This window comes from Drosophila miranda, chromosome 4 (assembly GCF_003369915.1).
Source record: "Drosophila miranda strain MSH22 chromosome 4, D.miranda_PacBio2.1, whole genome shotgun sequence".
NCBI lineage: Eukaryota > Metazoa > Arthropoda > Insecta > Diptera > Drosophilidae > Drosophila > Drosophila miranda.
This window is the reverse complement of record NC_046677.1, coordinates 31252135-31273338: the sequence shown is the minus strand read 5'-3', so window position 1 is coordinate 31273338 and position 21204 is coordinate 31252135. Positions and strand designations below refer to the sequence as shown.

General features: G+C 41.6%; 6 protein-coding genes and 1 long non-coding RNA gene across 10 annotated transcripts; 6 read left to right on the top strand and 1 right to left on the bottom strand.

Moving 5' to 3' along the window:
* Positions 1-53: 53 nt before the first annotated feature.
* On the bottom strand, positions 54-11898 carry LOC117189062. Of its 3 annotated transcripts, none has more exons than XR_004473127.1 (3): positions 10677-11896; positions 10560-10604; positions 54-451 (listed from the first exon to the last, which is right to left on the bottom strand). It is a non-coding gene; the product is annotated as an uncharacterized LOC117189062 (long non-coding RNA). The 3 variants fall into 3 exon arrangements; XR_004473128.1 differs by lacking the exon at positions 54-451 and adding an exon at positions 10185-10391 and having other exon boundaries at positions 10677-11898; XR_004473126.1 differs by lacking the exon at positions 54-451 and having other exon boundaries at positions 10432-10604; positions 10677-11819.
* On the top strand, positions 1006-2728 carry LOC108162188 (zinc finger protein 814-like). The gene is made up of 2 exons (XM_017296789.2): positions 1006-1076; positions 1163-2728. Exon 2 carries the CDS (start codon positions 1167-1169, stop codon positions 2511-2513), a length of 1347 nt encoding a protein of 448 aa, XP_017152278.1. The 5' UTR covers positions 1006-1076; positions 1163-1166; the 3' UTR covers positions 2514-2728.
* Positions 3949-6868, top strand: LOC108162185 (polyphosphoinositide phosphatase). The gene is made up of 3 exons (XM_017296781.2): positions 3949-4046; positions 4103-5726; positions 5794-6868. Exons 1-3 carry the CDS (start codon positions 3966-3968, stop codon positions 6663-6665), a joined length of 2577 nt encoding a protein of 858 aa, XP_017152270.1. The 5' UTR covers positions 3949-3965; the 3' UTR covers positions 6666-6868.
* On the top strand, positions 6979-8800 carry LOC108162186 (zinc finger protein 501-like). Of its 2 annotated transcripts, none has more exons than XM_017296785.2 (2): positions 6979-7089; positions 7169-8800. In XM_017296785.2, the coding sequence occupies exon 2, from the start codon at positions 7173-7175 to the stop codon at positions 8364-8366; it is 1194 nt and encodes a 397-aa protein (XP_017152274.1). In that variant the 5' UTR covers positions 6979-7089; positions 7169-7172; the 3' UTR covers positions 8367-8800. The 2 variants fall into 2 exon arrangements, with proteins under 2 accessions (XP_017152274.1, XP_017152273.1); XM_017296784.2 differs by having other exon boundaries at positions 6983-7085.
* On the top strand, positions 9035-10111 carry LOC108162189 (zinc finger protein 782-like). The gene has a single exon (XM_033394019.1). It carries the CDS (start codon positions 9087-9089, stop codon positions 10050-10052), a length of 966 nt encoding a protein of 321 aa, XP_033249910.1. The 5' UTR covers positions 9035-9086; the 3' UTR covers positions 10053-10111.
* A 768-nt stretch (positions 11899-12666) lies between the features above and the next one.
* LOC117185695 (zinc finger protein 431-like) lies at positions 12667-14951 on the top strand. Its single transcript, XM_017296782.2, has 2 exons — positions 12667-12726; positions 12815-14951. The coding sequence occupies exon 2, from the start codon at positions 12819-12821 to the stop codon at positions 14577-14579; it is 1761 nt and encodes a 586-aa protein (XP_017152271.2). The 5' UTR covers positions 12667-12726; positions 12815-12818; the 3' UTR covers positions 14580-14951.
* Positions 14952-17744: 2793 nt separating this feature from the next.
* Positions 17745-20507, top strand: LOC108162187 (gastrula zinc finger protein XlCGF26.1-like). Its single transcript, XM_017296786.2, has 2 exons — positions 17745-17859; positions 17947-20507. The coding sequence occupies exon 2, from the start codon at positions 17951-17953 to the stop codon at positions 19802-19804; it is 1854 nt and encodes a 617-aa protein (XP_017152275.1). The 5' UTR covers positions 17745-17859; positions 17947-17950; the 3' UTR covers positions 19805-20507.
* Positions 20508-21204: the final 697 nt, after the last annotated feature.

Genomic DNA, 21204 nt, shown 5'->3' with positions numbered 1-21204 from the left:
CAAATGAAAAAAAAAATGTCCTATTCAAGTACTGATTGAGTTCATGTCGTATGTTTTCTCAAATTTAAAGATATTCATTTTATACTTATCTATTAGTTAGATAATTAATCAAACTATTGCATTGAATAGTTATTCCAGACGTGTACGATCTTAAAAATGCTGTAAGCCGGCGGTCTGCAGGAACAGTTTAGCATACGCACAGAAGAAAGATAAGTCACAGGACTGATGACTCATATGCCATATGCCGCTATAGACGGACCTCTGTCCCAAAAAACCATATGGATGGTTCTGGGCTTGAACGCGGTGGCCAGCTTCTATGCCATAATGTACGAGTGTCGCTCCTGCTCTGTACAATCACGCAAAACATATTCCGCATAGATCTTGCACTCGTAGATAATTTCTCTCAGCGCCTTCTTGATGTGCTTTCGAATGGAATTCATGGTTGGTAATACTGAAATTGACAAACAAAACAAGGTACGTGGTTATCTATCCACTTGTAACACAATTCTATCAGCGCTGATCCGTAGGAAGTTTTTTAGAGCATAGACCGCAAGTTAGTACAAAATATACGCACATAAGACCAATGGAAAGGAGTTAATTCAAAGTGGGCAACATTTTATCCAATGGTTTGATACACTACGTGTTCATAACTGGTCCAACAGTTTGCAGAAGCATTCAACGGCAAAGAATTTGCTGTAAAAGGACGTAAAATTGTATCTCGAGAATGTATTTATATATTCAGCAAATCCTCTTGCAGTATTCCATGCCGCCACCTGTTGCATAGGTACAAAGCTGGGCCGTTGTTCTTGAGCATAATCCATTATTCCTTCGATGCGTTGCATCTTGTTCTGTCCTCTTGAAGTATCATAACACAAAATTTAAATAAATAATATTTCGATAGCACATCGATACCTCTCGCGCCTAACAGCACTTTTCGTTGGCTGTCCGCATAACATAAATTTGTCGAGCTGCATTTCGCGTCTAACAGCTCTAATTATTATGTTTTGTGGTCAAAACAAACTAATTCGTACCAAAGACACATCAATCTAAACATTTTGCAATTATTACACAAGCTAGTTCGTTGTTTTGTTTTATATCCGATGCATTCCTGCATGTAATTGCGCGTCCTGTATTCTTATATATAATAGTCATTTACTTGCAGGACTATGGAGGAAATATGCAGAGTTTGCATGGAAAACTCCGGACCATTCACAAATATTTTTGATGAAAGACCAACATTGGATACTTGTATTGCTGACATGATAGCACAGTGCACCGGGTACGTGGTAAGGCGAGGCGATTTACTACCAGAAAACATATGTCCGCCCTGCCTTGAAGACGCAATGAGTGCATTCAATCTTAAGACCACCTGTGAGCAGAGCCATAAACTCTATTTAACACTGATGAATACGGATAGAGAAGAAGGCATCTGTGACAATCTGGAAGACGAGGATTGGGAACCCTCAGATATAGAAAGTGAGCAATCGATCCAATTTGAACCCGATGCAGAGGTCCAAAGTGATAAGGATCTCGATAATCTCTTCAAATGTAGTCTTTGTCCAAAGAGCTATACGCGTCAATCGAATCTAAATAGACACAAAAAAATACACAATGTGGAACGTCCCTACAAATGCGCCGACTGCCCAAAATCCTTTCATCAAAAATCCCAGCTCCAATCACACACTCGAACGCACTCAGGTGATCAACCTTACCAATGTTCCTACTGCTCGAAGTTTTTTGCAAATAAATATAATCTTGAAAGACACACCCATACGCACACCGATGATCGACCCTTCAAACTTTCGCAGTGCTCGATGTCGTTTAAACAAATTGCCCATCGTCAGATACAGAACCGCACACAGCTGGGTGATCGACGCTACCAATGCTCCCATCTTCAAGACCACACACGTATCCCCTCAAGTAAAAAACACTACCTATGCTCTCACTGCACAAAGTCATTTAGCTCGCAGGGATATCTAAAGATTCACACCCGTACGCACACAGGTGAACGACCCTATATATGCTCTCACTGTTCAAAGTCTTTCTCCCAACTGTACTGTTTCAAAAGACACCTGCGTTGGCACAGAAATGAACGACCCTTCAAATGCTCCGACTGCTCAAAATCCTTTACAGAAAAACACAATCTCAAGGCACATAGCCGTACTCACACTGTAGAGCGACCCCTTCAATGTTGTCACTGTCCGGAGTCATTTCAAGAGAAAGAGTCACTCAAATTGCACATCCAGAAATGCGCGATGGAGCGACCATATCAGTGTACCCACTGCTCCAAGTCATTTAAACAAAAAGCCCATCACAGCGCACACATACGTACTCACACTGGGGAGCGACCGCATAAGTGTTCTCACTGCTCGAAGTCATTTACACAACTCTCTCATCTTCAAATACACAACCGCACCCACACAGGTGAAAGACCCTACCAGTGCTCTCACTGCTCGAAAACCTTCGTACAAGGATCTACTTTTAACAGACACATTCGTTCGCAACACGGCTAAGCGAGCCTACCAATGTGCTTAGGGCTCAAAGCTATTTTAAGAAAAGGCCCATTTCAAAGGTCACATAATATTCTCTCTCACTGGGAAGAACGACCGAAGTAGTGTTTTCAGTACGATGCCGGACGTCAATGATATTTAAAAAACAAAACGATGTGCAAATAATTTAACTTTGATGTTGATATGGTAGTTATTATAATAAAAAATTATGCAATGACAAACAAAAGGTTTTTATCCATAACAAACAATTCCGTGTTTCGGGTTTCGTATAGTTTTCAAATTGTGGATGCCACAGATGTTCGTCCTTTGCGCGGGAATATACTTTTCGAATATACTTGTAACAGTGGGATATCAGAGGAGTTTGTATACTGCTATAGCTCTTATAGTCTCCGAGATATAGGCGCTCATCGGGACAGACGGACAGATATGGTTATGCTGATCGAAAATATATATACTTTATGGGGCTGGAAACGGATCTTTCTGGCTTATAAATATGTACATGTATGTGTATTTGCACGCATATAATAATCCTTATTCTCTTTAAGTACCGGGTATACAAATTGGCAGATATGACAAGGCCGAAGGAAGAGCAGTGGACTGGAGTTGATAAGAAACTCCAGGAAAACTCAAGAGCAAACCAGCATCTAGATTTCACTGGACAAAGGGTTTAAGTACTATCCTAAGTAGTACTATCGTATCCTTCAATTTGAAAAAGGTGTTCTGGTGATAGCAACATCCGAACCTCCGAAATTCTCCAGCTATGACCGTTCATTGCCCGGAATGCCGATCAGTGTGAAATATATGTGATTATCCAACTAATGCTATAGGCCTAGTCCGGATACATGCATCTCCCCAATGGTAGCTGATGAGGCTCGAAACCTAAATAAAAAAAGAGAAGGAACAAATTCAAGTGGCCAATGGACTGATATACTCCGAGGTGTTCATCACTGCTCACAAGGTGTCAGAAGCATTCAACGGCATCTAAATGTTGAATGTTTGGAAATTAAAGCAAAGAAGTTGCTGGGAAAGGACGATTGTATTTTGAGAATTTATTTATATGTATGTACATATCTTCATCAAATCCACTTACAGTATTCCATACCCCCAGGCGTTTCTCTTGCGCATAATCCACTAGTCCTCCGGTGCATTGCAGATATGCATTTAAATTGTGCTTTATCTTGTTCTGTTTTTTTGCAAAGATCATACAGCTTAAAATTTAAATAAATATAATTTCAACAAAACATTGCAGCTGACATAAAATATTTCGATAACACGTCGATACCTCTGGCGCCTAACAGCACTTTTTGTGGGCTGTCCGGACAACATAAATTTGTCGAGCTACATTTTGCGTCCAACAGCTCTATTTATGATGTTTTGTTGCCAAAACAAATAGTTCTTGCCAAATACAACAAATTGTCGTCCATTCGCGGAAAAGCGCATCTAAACGCATATAACATGAACAATGGAAACCCAAATATAGTATTTAGTCCTCTGATCAGTTGCATACAGAAGGTAGTGCTCTATGAAACCCGCACAGTAAGTAGATGTCACTTTTAATTGAAAATGTTATTTGTTAACTCTGCATGTTTCAGCGTTTGTATTTGGTGGGCAGCAACAACCGGGAGACTAGATTTCGGTTGCTCACCATCGATCGGCTGGCACACAACCGTTTGAGTATCGAGGAAAATGCCAACGAGTTCAATAACTTGGAAATCAGACGCTTTGTGGCTTCCCTCACGGGCTCACCGAAGGTGACATCAGCCTACGGGGTGTTGGGCTTTGTCAGATTTCTCGAGGGCTACTACCTGATACTGGTTACCAAGCGCAAGTGTTGTGCCTTCATTGGAAATCATTTGGTCTACACCATTAAGGACACAGTAATGGTACGTGTGAACGAGGTGACATCCCAGCGACCACCGCACCCACACGAGGATCGCTACAAGAAAATGTTTCAGAACATCGACCTGCGAAGCAACTTTTATTTCTCCTATTCGTACGATCTGACACGAACGCTGCAGTATAATGAATCGGCGCCGCGCTTTGTGGGAGCCAAAGTGGACCTGGATCGGGACGAGCCACTACCCGACTGGAACACGCTGACTAATAATGTGGCACAGATTCATGAGCGTGTGGACTATGCATTTCGAAGCGATTCCCGCAAGCGTTTTGTATGGAATGCCTATCTTCTGCAACCAATGGAGGGTATAATGCTAAAGGACTGGCTTCTGGAGGTCACCCACGGGTTTGTTAGTCAATCGTGCATCAGCATCTTTGGACGGCATGTAAATGTCTGCCTTATAGCGCGACGCAGTACGCGCTTTGCGGGTACACGCTTTCTAAAGCGAGGTGCAAACTTCCAGGGCGATGTAGCCAATGAAGTGGAGACGGAGCAAATTGTAAGCGACGGTCAACGACTGTGCGCCTTTACGCAAATGCGGGGCTCCATACCATCCCACTGGTCGCAGGACATCAGTAAAATGGTTCCAAAGCCTCAGATACAGGTGGTCATATGTGATCCCTACGCTCAGACTCCCTCGCGGCATTTTGAGCGACTGCTGTTCCACTATGGGGCACCATTAATAATGCTTAACCTGGTTAAGAAGCGAGAGCGTCGGAAGCACGAGTCTATCATCTCAAAGGAACTGGAGTACAGCATTCGCTATCTAAATCAGTTTCTACCTCCGCCGCATCGAATGAAACACATACACTTCGATATGGCCCGTCAGAGCCGTTTGAGTGGTGGAAACGTCATGGATCAGTTGGCTATATACGCGGAAAGTGTGATTCAATTGACGAATATGTTCTTTAAAGCTCGAGGCAGCGAGCTCAGCCTTCAGACTGGCATTGTACGCACTAATTGCGTGGACTGCTTGGACCGAACCAACTCGGCCCAGTTTGCCATTGGAAAGTGTGCATTGGGGCACCAACTAGAGAGATTGGGTTTTCTGAAGTCGGCCAAGCTAGAGTTCGACTCGGATTGTGTAACGATGCTGGAGCACTTGTACGAGGAGCATGGTGATACTCTAGCGTTGCAGTATGGTGGCTCTCAGCTGGTCCATAGGATTAAGACATATCGAAAGACGGCTCCCTGGGGCTCCCAAGGCAACGATGTGATGCAGACCCTCAGTCGCTACTACAGCAATACATTTAGCGACACTGAAAAGCAGCACAGCATCAATCTCTTTCTTGGCATTTACAAGCCCAGCCACACAAAATGTGAGTATATCATTTAGTTCTGCAAACGAATGTAACTGCTATAGTGGGATTTTTGTTTTTTATCTAGTGACTCAACCTATATGGGAGCTACAAACCGACTACGATATGCACAATGACTTTGTGCCCAGCACGGATAGCAAACAGATCACCGATTGGGTTCGTCATAAGGTACGGGAGTGCTTGCCATACTCGTGCGCCGATTCGAACAAACTCGTCAAGGAGCTGTTCCGCGTACACAGCAATGGCTTGGAGATGATCGATGCCTACTCAAATTACCATCAGTCCTTCAAGTGGACCGATCTTAGCGAACACATTGCCTTTGAGATAAGCCAGCTGGCAATGCGCTTTATGCCCACATTCCGCACAAACTACAGTCCGTTTCAGAGACAGATTCAGACGTCAAGGAAAGCTCGTCAAAATCCCTCGATGACTGGTCACAGTTCCACGGGGTCGACGAACAGCAACTCTTCAAGCTCTAGTGAAGGCGATGACAGCTCCAGCGATGAGGAGCTTAGTGCCAGCTTTGCCGAGAAAGAGGCCAAGCAAACAGAATCGGCTGAGCCGGCCGCTATAACGCTGGCTTCGGTGCTCCCCTCAATGGATCAGGTCTATGGCTGCAGCATTAATGCGCCCTCCAAGCAGAGCATGGCCATCTATAAGAAATACGTCCAACTGGAAAAACTGTCCAGTGGAGGAGCTCGGCCTGCCCAGACTTCCGTGGCCCAGCGCGACCAAGAGCTCGCTAAGATCATGAGGGGCATCACGCTGCGCCCGCTGAGCAACTATGGCACAAACTCGTATCTGAGTGTGCATCCACCGACCGTTCCCAGCAAAAGTCTGATTATCTATGGAGAGTACTGCAAAACACCGAGCAACTTCAGTGCCGTGCCAAAGTTTGAAGAGTTCGATGTGCTCTATCGATATGTACAGAAGCTATAGAAGCAGCAAAATATTTAATTCGTATGCTTATAAGTATTTATGTATGTATGTATCTACCTAAATGTAATTGTAAATTGTTTCCTAATTAAATATTTCAATCTATTCGGCGACATCAAAATAAAATTGTGTATTTCTTCTATGTGTGAACAAAAAGCAATGCCTCAAACTGTTCATACGAAAAGCTTTAAACTGTTTCACACTAATGTCCAATTGTCATTTAATTCGTTGTTGGGTTTGTTGTTTGTTGGATTAGCATTAAATATAATTTAACATATGCCTTCCGCGCCTAACAGCACATAATTTAACAGATACATTTCGTGCCCAACAGCTGTATTTCTTCTGTTTTGTTGTCAAAACAAACTAAATCGTGCCAAATAATCATCAATACTACATGTTTTGCAATTCTGAAGAGCCGAACAAGTTGGTTTGTTTTATATTCAATGCGTTCCAGTGCGCAATTGCGAGTCCTGTTGTCTGTTTATTTAAGATTCATTTACTTGCAGGAAAATGGAGAAAATATGCAGAGTTTGCATGGGTACGTCTGCAGCATTCACAAACATTTTCGACAAGCCACAAAACTGGGATACTTGCATTGCTGACATGATAGCGGAGTGCACCGGCTACGAGGTTAGCCGAGGCGATTTACTGCCAGAACACATATGTCCGCCCTGCCTTGAGGATGCAGTGAGTGCATTCAATCTAAAGACCATCTGTGTACAGAGCCACAGACTCTACATCCAAGAAAGGGAGACGGGTATGGAAGAGGTCCTCTGTGATAATCGTGACGACGAGAACTGTGATGAAAAAGTCAAAAAAGATGATAAGGATGTCGATGCTTTATTTAGATGCCCCCATTGTTCGAAGCGGTATACGCATAGAAGCAACTTATATAGACACATCAAATTTCATACGGGTGAACGACCCTACAAATGCCCCGACTGCTCAAAGTCATTTATACAAAAAAGCGAACTCGAAGTACACATCCGTATTCACACGGGTGAGCGACCGTATGAGTGCACGCATTGCTCGAAGACGTTTAAGCAGAACTCCCATCTTCAAATACACATCCGTACCCACACAAGAGATCGGCCCCATCAATGCTCCCAATGTCCGAAGTCATTTCAAGAACTGTCTCATCTAAAAGTACACAGCCGCACACACACGGGAGAGCGACCGTATATATGTTCTCATTGCCCAAAGTCTTTTTCCCATGCCGGAACACTTCGGGATCATATCTTGTTGCATACCGGTGAACGACCATACCAATGTTCAGACTGCTCTATGTCTTTTGCACAAAAATCAGAGCTGCAAGTGCACATACGCTCTCATACGGGAGAGCGACCGTTTAAGTGCTCTCAATGCCCCAAGTCCTTTGCCCGAGCCGCTTGCCTACGGGCTCATATCCGTTTGCATACTGGCGAACGACCTTACCAGTGTTCCCACTGCCCGAAGTCCTTTATACAAAAATCCAATCTTGATACACACTTACGTACTCACACGGTGGACCGATCCCACCAATGCTCCTACTGCTCAAAGTCCTTTATGAAAAGCTCCGATCTCCAAGCACATATCTGTATTCACACTGGAGAGCATCCTTACAAGTGCTCGTTCTGCTCAAAGGCCTTTATTCACAACTCATCTCTGAAAAGACATACCCTTTCTCACACGGGACAAGAGCTTTCAAGTCTACCCGATGCATAAATTCACTTCTAAATTTCGTTGATCGTCGAACTCACATCCATAGGCTCCGTGAAGAATGGCACAACGAGTTCTTCAACTGCAGATCGAGATCTTGAAACTTTCCGGCATAACTAAAAACGTGCGAAATAGTCTCAGAAAAAGAACACCTTTAGGCGTACATTCGAATACGAGTGAATGGTTGCAACTATTAAAGGGATCCACACAAATCACAGACGCAACGACTCAAATATTTAAGTTTTCCAGGTGCTTAATCGTTCGCCCACTCAAAAAAGCTAGTACATTTGTATATTGTGTACAGTTTTATTGAGTACTAGGGGGCAAGCACAGCACCCTCGCTTTGCTCGTGCGCCAATCCCCGTCAAAAATTGTATATAATAGAGAGATATGTATATTTAATAAAAATATTCCACAACTTTTTGTAATTTAACAATGTATTCTTGAATTGTATTGCTGAAAAATTATATGAAAAGTTCAGGTTAGTCTAAATAATATTAAAATCTCTTTCAGGAACATCCATACTATATTTTTACAGTACTAACACACCCTGTTACCATGTGCTGCGCGCCTTACAGCACATTATGTTATTAGCTCTAATCACAACAAAACAATTCGCAAGTAATAATATGTGGCTCTTGATTAAATAAATAATATTTCATTTGATTCACCAGTAGATGTATATTGTTGTATTCCGCTTGTGAAGATTCATTTAATCACAGGGCCATGGAGGAGATATGCAGAGTTTGCAATGGAAAGTCCGGAGCTTTCACAAACATTTTTAATGATGGACCCACATTGGAAACTTGCATTGCTGACATGATAGAGCAGTGTACCGGGTACGAGGTTAGGCGAGGCGATTTACTACCAGAAAACATATGTCCGCCCTGCCTCGAGGATGCAGTGAGTGCATTCAATCTTAAGATCACCTGTGAGCAGAGCCATAAACTCCATTTCCCAGCGATGGGCGTGAGGACAGAAAAGTATAATCTGACTGACAAGGATTGGTCAGGTAGTCGAAGTGACAAATCGAACAATATGGAAGCTGATGCAGAATGTTCACAAGATACTGGAGCTAAGACGGATTATATCGAACGACCCTACAAATGCTTCCACTGTTCTCAATCCTTGCAACATAAGTCCCATCTTAGTGAACACATCCGCACTCACACTGGTGAGCTACCGTATAGATGTTCTTACTGCTCAAAGTCCTTTATAATAAAATCCAAACTTGAAAGACACACTCGAACGCACACGGGCGAACGACCCTACCAATGCTCTCACTGCGCGAAGGCTTTTTCGCACGATGGAACTCTCCGGATACACATCCGTACACATACGGGTGAACGACCATACCTATGTCCCCACTGCCCGATGTCCTTCACCCAAAATTCGGAACTCAAAGTACACATCCGCACTCACACGGGGGAGCGACCTTATAATTGTTCCCAGTGCTCCATGTCATTCAAGCAACTCGCCCATCTTCAAATACACACACGGTCCCACACAGGTGAACGACCGTACCAATGCTCTCACTGCTCAAAGGCATTTAAACAAAATATCGAACTTAAAGTACACATCCGCACTCACACGGGGGAGCGACCATATACCTGTGCTCACTGTTCGAAATCATTCGCCCATAACGTATCTCTAAAACGGCACATACGCGCTCACACGCAGAAAAATTGTTAAAGTTTAAAAAGTTAGCTTTAAGATTAATTTTACAGAATATTAAACGTATCTAACGTCAATTGACATGCGTTTCCAGACTCGTTGGATCGTTCCGAGGGTCTTCAGGAGTAGTTAATCATACGCATTAACGGAAGTTCATATATATATATATAAATATATGTAAGCATTAAGCCACTAATTGAGCTTAGGCTTGGCCTGATATGGATTGGCATGCAGCACCATAGCCGGACTTCTTTCCCAAAAAAGCAGATGGCCTCTACGCCAGCATGCGCGAGTGCTGCTCCAGTTCTGTACAATTATGCAAAATATATTCGCTGCAACTTTTGCACTGCTAGATATCTGGAGGCCCCATTGAGTGGAATATAGAATAACATGAATTGACAAACGATAATAGATACGTAAGACTTTATCCATTTACATCCCAAAGCTATCTGCGATGATCCGCAGCAAGTTGGTCAGCGCATAACCCGGTATGCAAGTTACTGATAAATACATATGTGCACATACCATTGCCATGTCCTATTGAGATACGTTGCGTGTTAAAAGCAGAACCTAAATGACAATAAAGAAAGGAGTCAATCGAAAGGGTTACAGTAGAAACGACATCTATATTTGTATAAATACCAGCTTGAGAATGTATTTATTTTCAGAAAATCCACTAACAGTATTCCATGCCCGCACCTGTTGCATAGGTACTAAACCTAGGCGTTGCTCTTGTGTATGATCCCAAATCATTCCTCCCATGGGTCCTTCGAAGCATTGCAGATTTGCAATTTAGTTTGTGTTTTATCTTGTTCTGTCCTCTTGCAGTATCATATAACACAGAATTTAAATGAATATAATTTCTGCAAAACGTTGCAGTTAACATAAACTATTTCGATAACACGTCGATACCTCTCGCGCCAAGCAGCACTTTTTGTGGCTTTTCGCATAACATAAATTTGTCGTGCTACAATTCGCGTCTAACAGCTCTAATTATTATGTTTTGTGGGCAAAACAACATAATTAGTGCCAAGGAAACATACAAACTACATTTTTGCAATTAATAAAAGCAGAGTTTGCATGGCAAACTCCGGACCATTCACAAATATTTTTGATGAAAGACCAAAATTGGATACTTGTATTGCTGACATGATAGCACATATGTCCGCCCTGCATTGAGGATGCAATGAGTGCATTCAATCTTAAGACCATCTGAGAGCAGAGCCATAAACTTTATTTAATACTGATGGAAAAGGATAGAGAAGAAAACACCTGTGATAACCTGGAAGACGATATTTGGGAACAGTCAGATAGTGAAAGTGAGCAATCGAACCAGTTCGAAACTGATGAAGAAAATAAGACGGATATTATGGACAGACCCTACAAATGTTCTAACTGCTTAAAATCGTTTGTACTCAAATACGTTCTCAGGGAACAAATCCGTTGTCACACGGGGGAACGACCTTATAAGAGTTCTCACTGCTCCAAGTCTTTCTCTCGCGTCGGAACTCTTCAATGGCACATCAGTACGCACATAGATGATCGACCATATCAATGTTCCCAGTTCTCGAAGTCATATAAGCAAAAAAACACACTCAAGACACACCTCCTTTCTCACACTGGGGAGCGACCGCACAAGTGTACTGACTGCTCCAAGTCCTTTCTTAAAAATGCCCATCTACACACCCGTGTCCACACAAATGATCATATCAATGCTCCCAATGCGTGAAGTCATTTAAACATAAAATATCAATTAAAAATCAAACTTGCAGTCACTCGCAAAACGATCGTTGAAACTTTTCAAATACAAACGCATTTGGAAAATGTTTGTTAATACGTATGAACAAAGATAATATGGTAACCTAACCTATTAAATTGAATGGTGATTCAAGACATTTACGACCTTGAAAAAAAATAAAACATATGCAAATGAAATAACTATATTCCAAAGATCTCCAGAATCAGCTTAGCGTACGCACAGTGGATATAACAGTCACAGGATGGCGATATACAGCACTATAGCCGGACTTCTATCCGAAAGAAAAACCAGGTGGCTCAACTTGGACTTGCAATGAGTGGTGCTCCTGCTGCTGATCTTGCACTCGTAGATATTTGAACAAAAGAACAAAAAATATAGGTCTCAACTTTTTTTTAGCCAGTGACCAATGACCAAAGGCAGTTTCGAGCTCTGTTTCTGGTGTCCAAATGAGTTACACACAACTGCCTGACGGAGTTGTGATCTCCTCCAACACGTAGGGGGGATTGTACCATAAGAGCAAAAAAATAATGCTGGAAATGAATGCCACATCGAAACATTTTGACATACCAGTACTTTCCATGTATGACTACCGGTATCCTAATAGAATGTATTAATTTCAAGTGTACTAAAATTCTCCAGTTACTAAAAAAAACTGACCAGTTTTTTTCCGCGTTCTAACAGCAAGTCTTCAATTCAAATTATTACTATAACCTAGATAAAAACTATTTCACAACTAAAATAATTTAATTCTATACGCCCTCTGATGCCTTTCGCGCCTTGCGTGCTAATTTTTGCGCTTTACAGCTCGATTTCGTATGTATTCAGCTCCATGCTAAATACGAACCAAAATCGAATCGTACATATTATATTCATATGTACAACCGTATACCTACCCTCAGCTAAAGTTGGACAAGGAAGAAAAGCCAATAAAAAGTACATATATATATTTATGTACTCGGAAAAGCCCAAAAGTTAATTGGCGCAATTGTGCGTTTCTGTACTCCGTTTAATTTTTTTGCAGGACAATGGAGAAAATATGCAGAGTTTGCATGGGAAATTCTGGACCATTCGCAAGCATTTTGGATGAGACACAAAAATCGGAGTGCGCAGGATACGTGGTTAGGCAAGGCGATTCACTAACAGAAAATATATGTTCGCCTTGCCTAGAGGCTACAGTGAATGCATTTAATCTTAAGGAAACTTGTGAGCAGAGCCATGAACGCAGTTTTCCAGTGGTGCAGGAGAATATAGAAGACTTTTCCGATAGTCAGGAAGATGAGGACTGGGAACCGTCAGATAGTGAAAGTGACCAGAGTGAGAAACATTTTCAAACCGATCAAGATGGTAGCGATAACACTGATAAAAGTGATAACGCTGATAGAATTGATAGCACTGATAATGCGAATCAAATTGATAACACTGATAAAATTGATAGACCACATAAATGTTCTCACTGCTCGAAGTCATTTAAAGACGAATCCTATCTCAAAGTTCACATGCGAACTCACACGGGCGAGCGACCGTATAAGTGTTCCCATTGCTCGAAGTCTTTCTCTCACTCCGGAACTCTTCGGCTTCACATCCGTACGCACACGGGAGAACAACCCTACAAATGCATATTCTGCTCAAAGAAATTTCGACTAAAATCCAATCTTCAAACTCACACCCGTATGCACACAGGGGATCGACCCTTCAAATGTTCCCACTGCTCGAAGTCTTTTGCACAAAAATATAATCTTGATAGACACACCCGTACACACACGGGTGATCGACCCTTCAAATGTTCCCAATGCCCGATGTCATTTACACAAAAATTCGAACTCAAGATACACATCCGTAGTCATACGGGAGAACGACCTTATAAGTGTTCCCACTGCCCTAAGTCCTTTGCCCGATCCGATTGCCTCCGAATTCATTTGCGCTTGCACAAGGATAAACGAACCTACAAATGTAGTTACTGCTCGGAGTCATTTCAAGAAAAATCCGACCTCCAAAGACACAGCCATACTCACAGCTGGGAACGGCCGTATAAATGTTCTTCCTGCTCAAAAACTTTCGTACATAAGTCTAAACTTGATAGACACACCCTTACTCACACAGGTGAACGACCCTACCAATGCACTCAGTGTTCGAAGTCATTTCCAGAAAAATCTAACCTAGAGATACACATCCGCACTCACACGGGCGAGCGACCGTACAAGTGTACCCACTGCTCCAAGTCTTTTCCTCACGCTGGAACTCTCCGCAATCACATCCGTACGCACACTGGGGAACGACCCTACAAATGCCCTGAGTGCTCGATGTCATTCACACAGAATTCCGAGCTTAAACAACACAGTCGCACTCACACGGGGGAGCGACCGTACGAGTGTTCTTACTGTCCGATGTCGTTTAAACAACTCGCCCATCTTCAAATACACACCCACACCCACACAGGTGAGCGGCCCTTCAAATGCTCTCGTTGCCCGAAGTCGTTTCCAGAAAAATGCACTCTCAATGTGCACATCCGGACTCACACAGGGGAAAGACCGCACAAGTGTACCCGCTGCTCTAATTCTTATGCTCACGCCACTTCTCTTCGAGATCATATACTTTGGCACACGGATGAACGACCATTCGAATGCCCTGAATGTCCAATGGCTTTTATACAAAAATACAAACTTGATAGACACATCCTTACTCACACAGGAGAACGACCCTTCCAGTGCTCTCACTGTTTGAAGTCATTTAATCAAAATTCCCATCTCAAAATACACTTCCGAACTCATAGAGAATATTCACCCTAAGTCTACTTTAAATAACTAATTTAAATACAAAACCCAAACCTACCAAAGACATATACTAACTCTCACAACCAATGACTTGTGTCCCATTCCGGTACTATCTGGTATCTCACAATCTCGTAAGCACCCTGAGGATTGCATGCATGCGAAGCTAGGAAAAACAGATAAGGTCTGATTGCTCCAGACAAAGGACACCTTTCGGCCCACTAATTCCGTCTGTGAATGTGTCCTTTGCCTCAAGCAGGTATTATAGATCTGTATGCAAATAATTTCATATGTACTATTAATGAAATCCTTTTTTTTATCTTTGACAAATCAAAATTAAAATGAAATTTTAAATTGTTCACCAACTTAAAAAGAAAATAATTAATAAATATTTGTTTGTTTCTTCATGGATTGGCAAAGGGTATTTTTAATTGAAGAATATGGGATATATAAAATTTACTTGGATAAATTCAATTGGATCTATTTATTAAGATTTTAAATTATAAAATAAAAACTTTATTAAGACATTTAATTTCTTTTTTAAAAAGGAGACTTCTGATATTTGGCACGTATGGTTCTGCTCATTCATCTCTTGAAAGGTGAGAAAATCGAACATAATGAATATTTTACAATTGGAATTTGTGATTGTTTTTTATAATATTTTATTGGAATTTACATTTCAAACCGACCTCTGATCTACATACATACATAATTTATTTAAAAGTCATAGAAGTCATGCTTAGCCGTTTCGACGTCAGTTTTAAAATCGATCTACTTGCCAGTCCTTACACTGCAACAACAAACAGTAACACAAAACGGCAAAGGAAATAGTCGATTGGAATTAGGCGTCATCGTTTTGACGAATAATGACGGTCCAGGGTTAAAGATCTGGTTCTGCAGTAGGAGCAATAGTATCTTCCATTCTCAACGTTCTTACGGATGTGATCTCGAAGAGTGACGGAATGGCACAGTTGTCGTTGCTTTTGTGAGTTAGTATGTGTCTTTGGTAGCTACTGTTTCTGTATCTAAAAGTCTTTGAGCAGTGGATGCACTTGTAAGGACGCTCCCCTGTGTGAGAACGGAGGTGTACCTGGAGATTCGACTTTTCCTGAAATGACTTCGAGCACTGAGTGCATTGGTAGGGTCGTTCCCCTGTGTGAGTAAGAGTGTGTCTATCAAGCTTTGATTTTTGTTTAAAAGACTTTGAGCAGTAAGAGCATCTATGCGGCCGTTCGCCAGTGTGAATACGGCTGTGTTCTTGGAGATGAAATTTTTGTTGAAATGACTGCGAACAGTAAGGACATTGATAATGTCGTTTATCCGTGTGCTACCGGAGGATATGAATCCGTAGACTATCGGAACGGGAAAATGACTTGGAGCAGTGAGGACACATATGCGGCAGTTCCATGGCGTGCGTACAGTTGTGTACATGGAGATGGGATTTTTGTGGAAATGACTTCGAACAGTGGGAGCACTGGTAGGGTCGATCACCTGTGTGTGTTTTTCAAGATTGCATTTTTGTATGAAGGACTTTGAGCAATGAGGGCACTGGTATGAACGATCATTAGTGTGTGAACGAGTGTGTCTGTCAAGATTGTATTTCTGTGCAAACGACATCGAGCAGTAGGAACATTGGTAGGGTCGATCACCTGTGTGCGTGATTGAATATGGGCTTTTTGGTGAAAGGATTTTGTGCAGTCGGAGCATTTGAAGGGTCGTACAAAATGATCAATGTTATTGCTATCATTTTGATTCATCTCTTCATCGTTTTCAGATTGTTTCGACTGCTCACTTTCAATATCTGACGGTTCCCAGTCCTCATCTTCTAGAGTATCAGCAAATTCTTCTACATCCTCCTCCATCACTGGGAAATAGAGTTTATGACTGTGCTCACAGGTTTTCTTAAGGTTGAATGCACTCACTGCATCCTCAAGACAAGGCGGACATATGTTTTCTGGTAGTAAATCGCCTCGCCTAACCACGTACCCGGTGCACTGTGTTATCATGTCAGCAATGCAAGTTTCCAACGTGGGTCTGTCATCAAAAATATTTGTGAATGGTCCGAAGTTTTCCATGCAAACTCTGCATATTTCCTCCATTGTCCTGCAAGTAAATGAATATTAATGAACGGAATACAACAATATTTACATAAATATGTACATGAGAAATAAGCGTAATCAAACCCTCTAGCAGCCAATTGGTGTTCATTCTTTCCTCCACTTGAATTGTTTTAGTTTTGAGAAATGGAGAAGAGGAGAAGAAATGAGCTGTTAAGCGCAAGCTCATCTATTCGAATGAATTTACATGCATATGTTGTGTTATCGAATGTACGCACACAGGAGAATGACCCTACCAATGTTTCCACTGATCCACGGCTTTTTCGCACGATTGGGCTTAGGCTTGGACTGATATGGATTGGTATGCAGCACCATAGCAGGACTTCTTTCCCAAAATATCAGGTGGCTGGTTATGGGCAAGCACACGGTGTCCAGCCTCTACGCCAGCAAGCGAGAGTTCTGCTCCTGTTCTGTACAATTATGCAAACGATATTCGCTACAACTCATGCACTACTAGATATTTGGAGGCCTCATTGAATGGAATATAAAATAAAATTAATTGACAAATAATAATAGATACGTAAGACTCTATCCATTTACATCCCAAAGCTATCTGCGCTGATCCGCAGCAAGTTGGTCAGCGCATAACCCGGTATGCAAGTTACTGATAAATATGCGCACATACCATTGCCATGTCCTATTGAGATACGTTGCGTGTTAAAAGCAGAACCTAAATGACAATAAAGAAAGGAGTCAATCGAAAGGGTTACAGTAGAAACGACATCTATATTTGTATAAATACCAGCTTGAGAATGTATTTATTTTCAGAAAATCCACTAACAGTATTCCATGCCCGCACCTGTTGCATAGGTACTAAACCTAGGCGTTGCTCTTGTGTATGATCCCAAATCATTCCTCCCATGGGTCCTTCGAAGCATTGCAGATTTGCAATTTAGTTTGTGTTTTATCTTGTTCTGTCCTCTTGCAGTATCATATAACACAGAATTTAAATGAATATAATTTCTGCAAAACGTTGCAGTTAACATAAACTATTTCGATAACACGTCGATACCTCTCGCGCCAAGCAGCACTTTTTGTGGCTTTTCGCATAACATAAATTTGTCGTGCTACAATTCGCGTCTAACAGCTCTAATTATTATGTTTTGTGGTCAAAACAAACTAATTCGTGCCAAGGAAACATCCAAACTACATTTTTGCAATTAATAAAAGCCGCACAGTTGGTTCGTTGTTTTGTTCAACATTCGATGCATTCCTGCATGTAATGGCGGGTCCTGTATTCTTTATATATAATAGTCATATACTTGCAGGACTATGGAGGAAATATGCAGAGTTTGCATGGAAAACTCCGGACCATTCACAAATATTTTTGATGAAAGACCAACATTGGATACTTGTATTGCTGACATGATAGCACAGTGCACCGGGTACGTGGTAAGGCGAGGCGATTTACTACCAGAAAACATATGTCCGCCCTGCCTTGAGGATGCTGTAAATGCATTCAATCTTATAAAAACATGTGAGCAGAGCCATACACTCTATTTAACACTGATGGAAGACGATAGAGAAGAAGACAATTTGGAAGGCGGGGATTGGGAACCCTCAGATATTGAAAATGAGCAATCGAACCAATTAGAAACCGATGAAGAGATACACCAAGTTAACAACAATAAGACGGATATTATGGACAGACCCTACAAATGTTCCAGCTGCTCAAAATCATTTCGGCTAAAATGCAACCTTCAAACACACACGCGTACTCACTCAGGAGAACGACCCTACCAATGTTCCCACTGTTTGATGTCTTTTACACAAAAATCGAATCTTGAAAGACACACCCGTACGCACATGGGGAATCCACCTTATAAGTGCTCCCAGTGCTCCATATCATTCATAAAACTCGCCCATCTTCAAATACACAAACGTTCCCACACAGGTGAACGACCTTACCAGTGCTCTCACTGCCCGATGTCATTTACACAAAATATCAAACTTAAAGAGCACATCCTTACACACACTGGTGAGCAACCGTATAAGTGTTCTCTTTGCTCTATGTCCTTTGCCCAAAACGAAAGTCTTAGAGTTCATATCCGTTTGCATAAGAATCAACGACCTTACCAATGTCCTCACTGCTCCAAGTCATTTTCCGTTAAAGGAACTCTACAGATTCACATCCGTACGCACACAGATGATCGACCCTACAAATGCTCCGAATGCTCAAAGTCATTTCAACTAAAATACACTCTTCAAACGCACACCCGTACGCACACAGGAGAACGACCATACCATTGTTCCCACTGTTCGATGTCTTTTACACAAAAATCATGCCTTGATAGACACACCCGTACTCACACAGATAAACGAAGCTACGAATGCTGCCAATGTTTAAGGTCCTTCAAAGAAAAATCCAGTCTTGAAAAACACATCCTTATTCACTCAGACGAACGAACATACAAATTTCCTGACTGCCCGCTGTCAATTAGACCCCACCAGTGCTCTCACTGCTTTCAGTCGCTTACAAAAAATTCCGAGATCAACGAACACACCTGTATTCACACTGTGGAGCTGCCGCACAAGTGTACACACTGCTCCAAGTCATTTGCTCGATCCGATAGTCTCCGGATTCATATCCGATCGCACACGGGTGAACGACCTTACCAATGTCCTCACTGCTACAAATCGTTTAGCAAGGAAGAACCTCTACATATTCACATTTGTACACACACGGGTGAACGACCATACAAATGCTCTCACTGCTCGCAGTCATTTCAACAAAAATCTCATCTCCGAGAACACACCCGGATTCACACTGGCGAACGACCGTTCAGGTGTTCTTACTGCTCAAAGTCTTTTAAACAAAAATCAAAGCTTGATAGACACACTCTTACTCACACAGGGGAACGACCCTACCAATGCACTCAGTGCTCGAAGTCATTTCAGGAAAAGTCGAATCTCCAGGTACACCTCCGTTCTCACACAGGGGAGCGTCCTTATAAGTGCATCCACTGCTCAAAGACATTTAGATACAGAAACAATAGCTACCAAAGACACATACTTACTCACACAAGCAACGACAACTGTGCCATTCCATCACTCTTCGAGATCACAGCCGTAAGAACGCTGAGAGAGGATGATACGATCGCTCCTACTGCAGAACAAGATCTTTAAGCGCTATATATTTTTCATATTTTACGTATTTTTTTACATACAGATCTTTTTGGACGAGATTACTGACAAAATTGATCAAACATTTTATATTTGATGTTAAATGTGTGGCCTTTATAAACAGTTTTAAATGTAAACTCTAATAAAACATTACAAATAGGATACATTTAAGAAGACATCTCAATTTTATGAAATTCTTGCACTCTAAAATAAGCTTTTTGAAAACCATTTATTTATATAGCCTAGCAGACGTTGATTACTAACTGCACTTGGCGAAAATAACTCAACTGCGCATTCGTGAAGAAAATAAAAAAGTAGTTATAAGCTATTTATTTATCTAAAAAAGTGTAGAATACGATTAACCCTACATCAAAATTTAATGGCTGTAGCCAGGGCAATAAGGCCTTCAGGCTAGCTCTTTTATATTGAAGTTAGTTTATAAACCTTCGACAAAAGTCATAAACTGTATTTCACACTAATAGACGAAGATGATGAAGAAGAGATATGTGATAATCTAAAAAAGACGAGGATTGGGAACAGTCAGATAGTGAAAGTGTGAAATCGAACCAATGGGAAAATACATCTAAATGATAATACGGATAATAAAGAACTACTGGTGGGTGATTCTGGGCTTGCATATGGTGGCCAGCTTCTGTTTCAGAATGTACGAGTGCTACTCCTGTTCTGTACAATCACGCAAAATAAATTTGCAAACGATTATAGATAGCCCGGTATGCAAGTTAGAGAGAAATATGCGTACATAAGACCAATGCCATGTAATATTGTGGTAAGTTTCCTAAGAGTAGCTGATGAGACTCAAAACCTAAATGACACTGGAGAAAGGAACCAATCCAAGTGTCTAACATGTTGGCCAAAGATAAACTCCGTGTTTACCACTGATGAAAAGATTGCAGAAGCAATCAACGGTACCTATATATTGTATTGCTGGAAAAGGACGTAAGATTGTATTCTGAGAATGTATTTATATTATCAGCAAATCCACTTACAGTATTCCATGACGGCACCTGTTGCAGAGGTACTAACCCCAGGCGCTGTTCTTGTGCATAATCGCAAATCTTTCCCATGGGTCTTTCGATGCACAGCAGATATGCAATTTAATTTGTGTTTTATCTTGTTCTGTCTGCTTGCAGACATCACATAACACAAAATTTAAATGAATATAATTTCTGCAAGACATTGCAGCTGACATAAAATATTTCGATAACACATGGACACCTCTCGCGCATAGCAGCACTTTTTGTGGCTTTTCGCATAACATAAATTGGTCGTGCTACATTTCGCGTCTAACAGCTCTATTCAGATAGAACCAATCTAAAACCTTTGCAAAGGTCGATCAACAGTTTAAATGTATTCTTTGTCTCTGTCTAAGTCGGGGCTAAAAA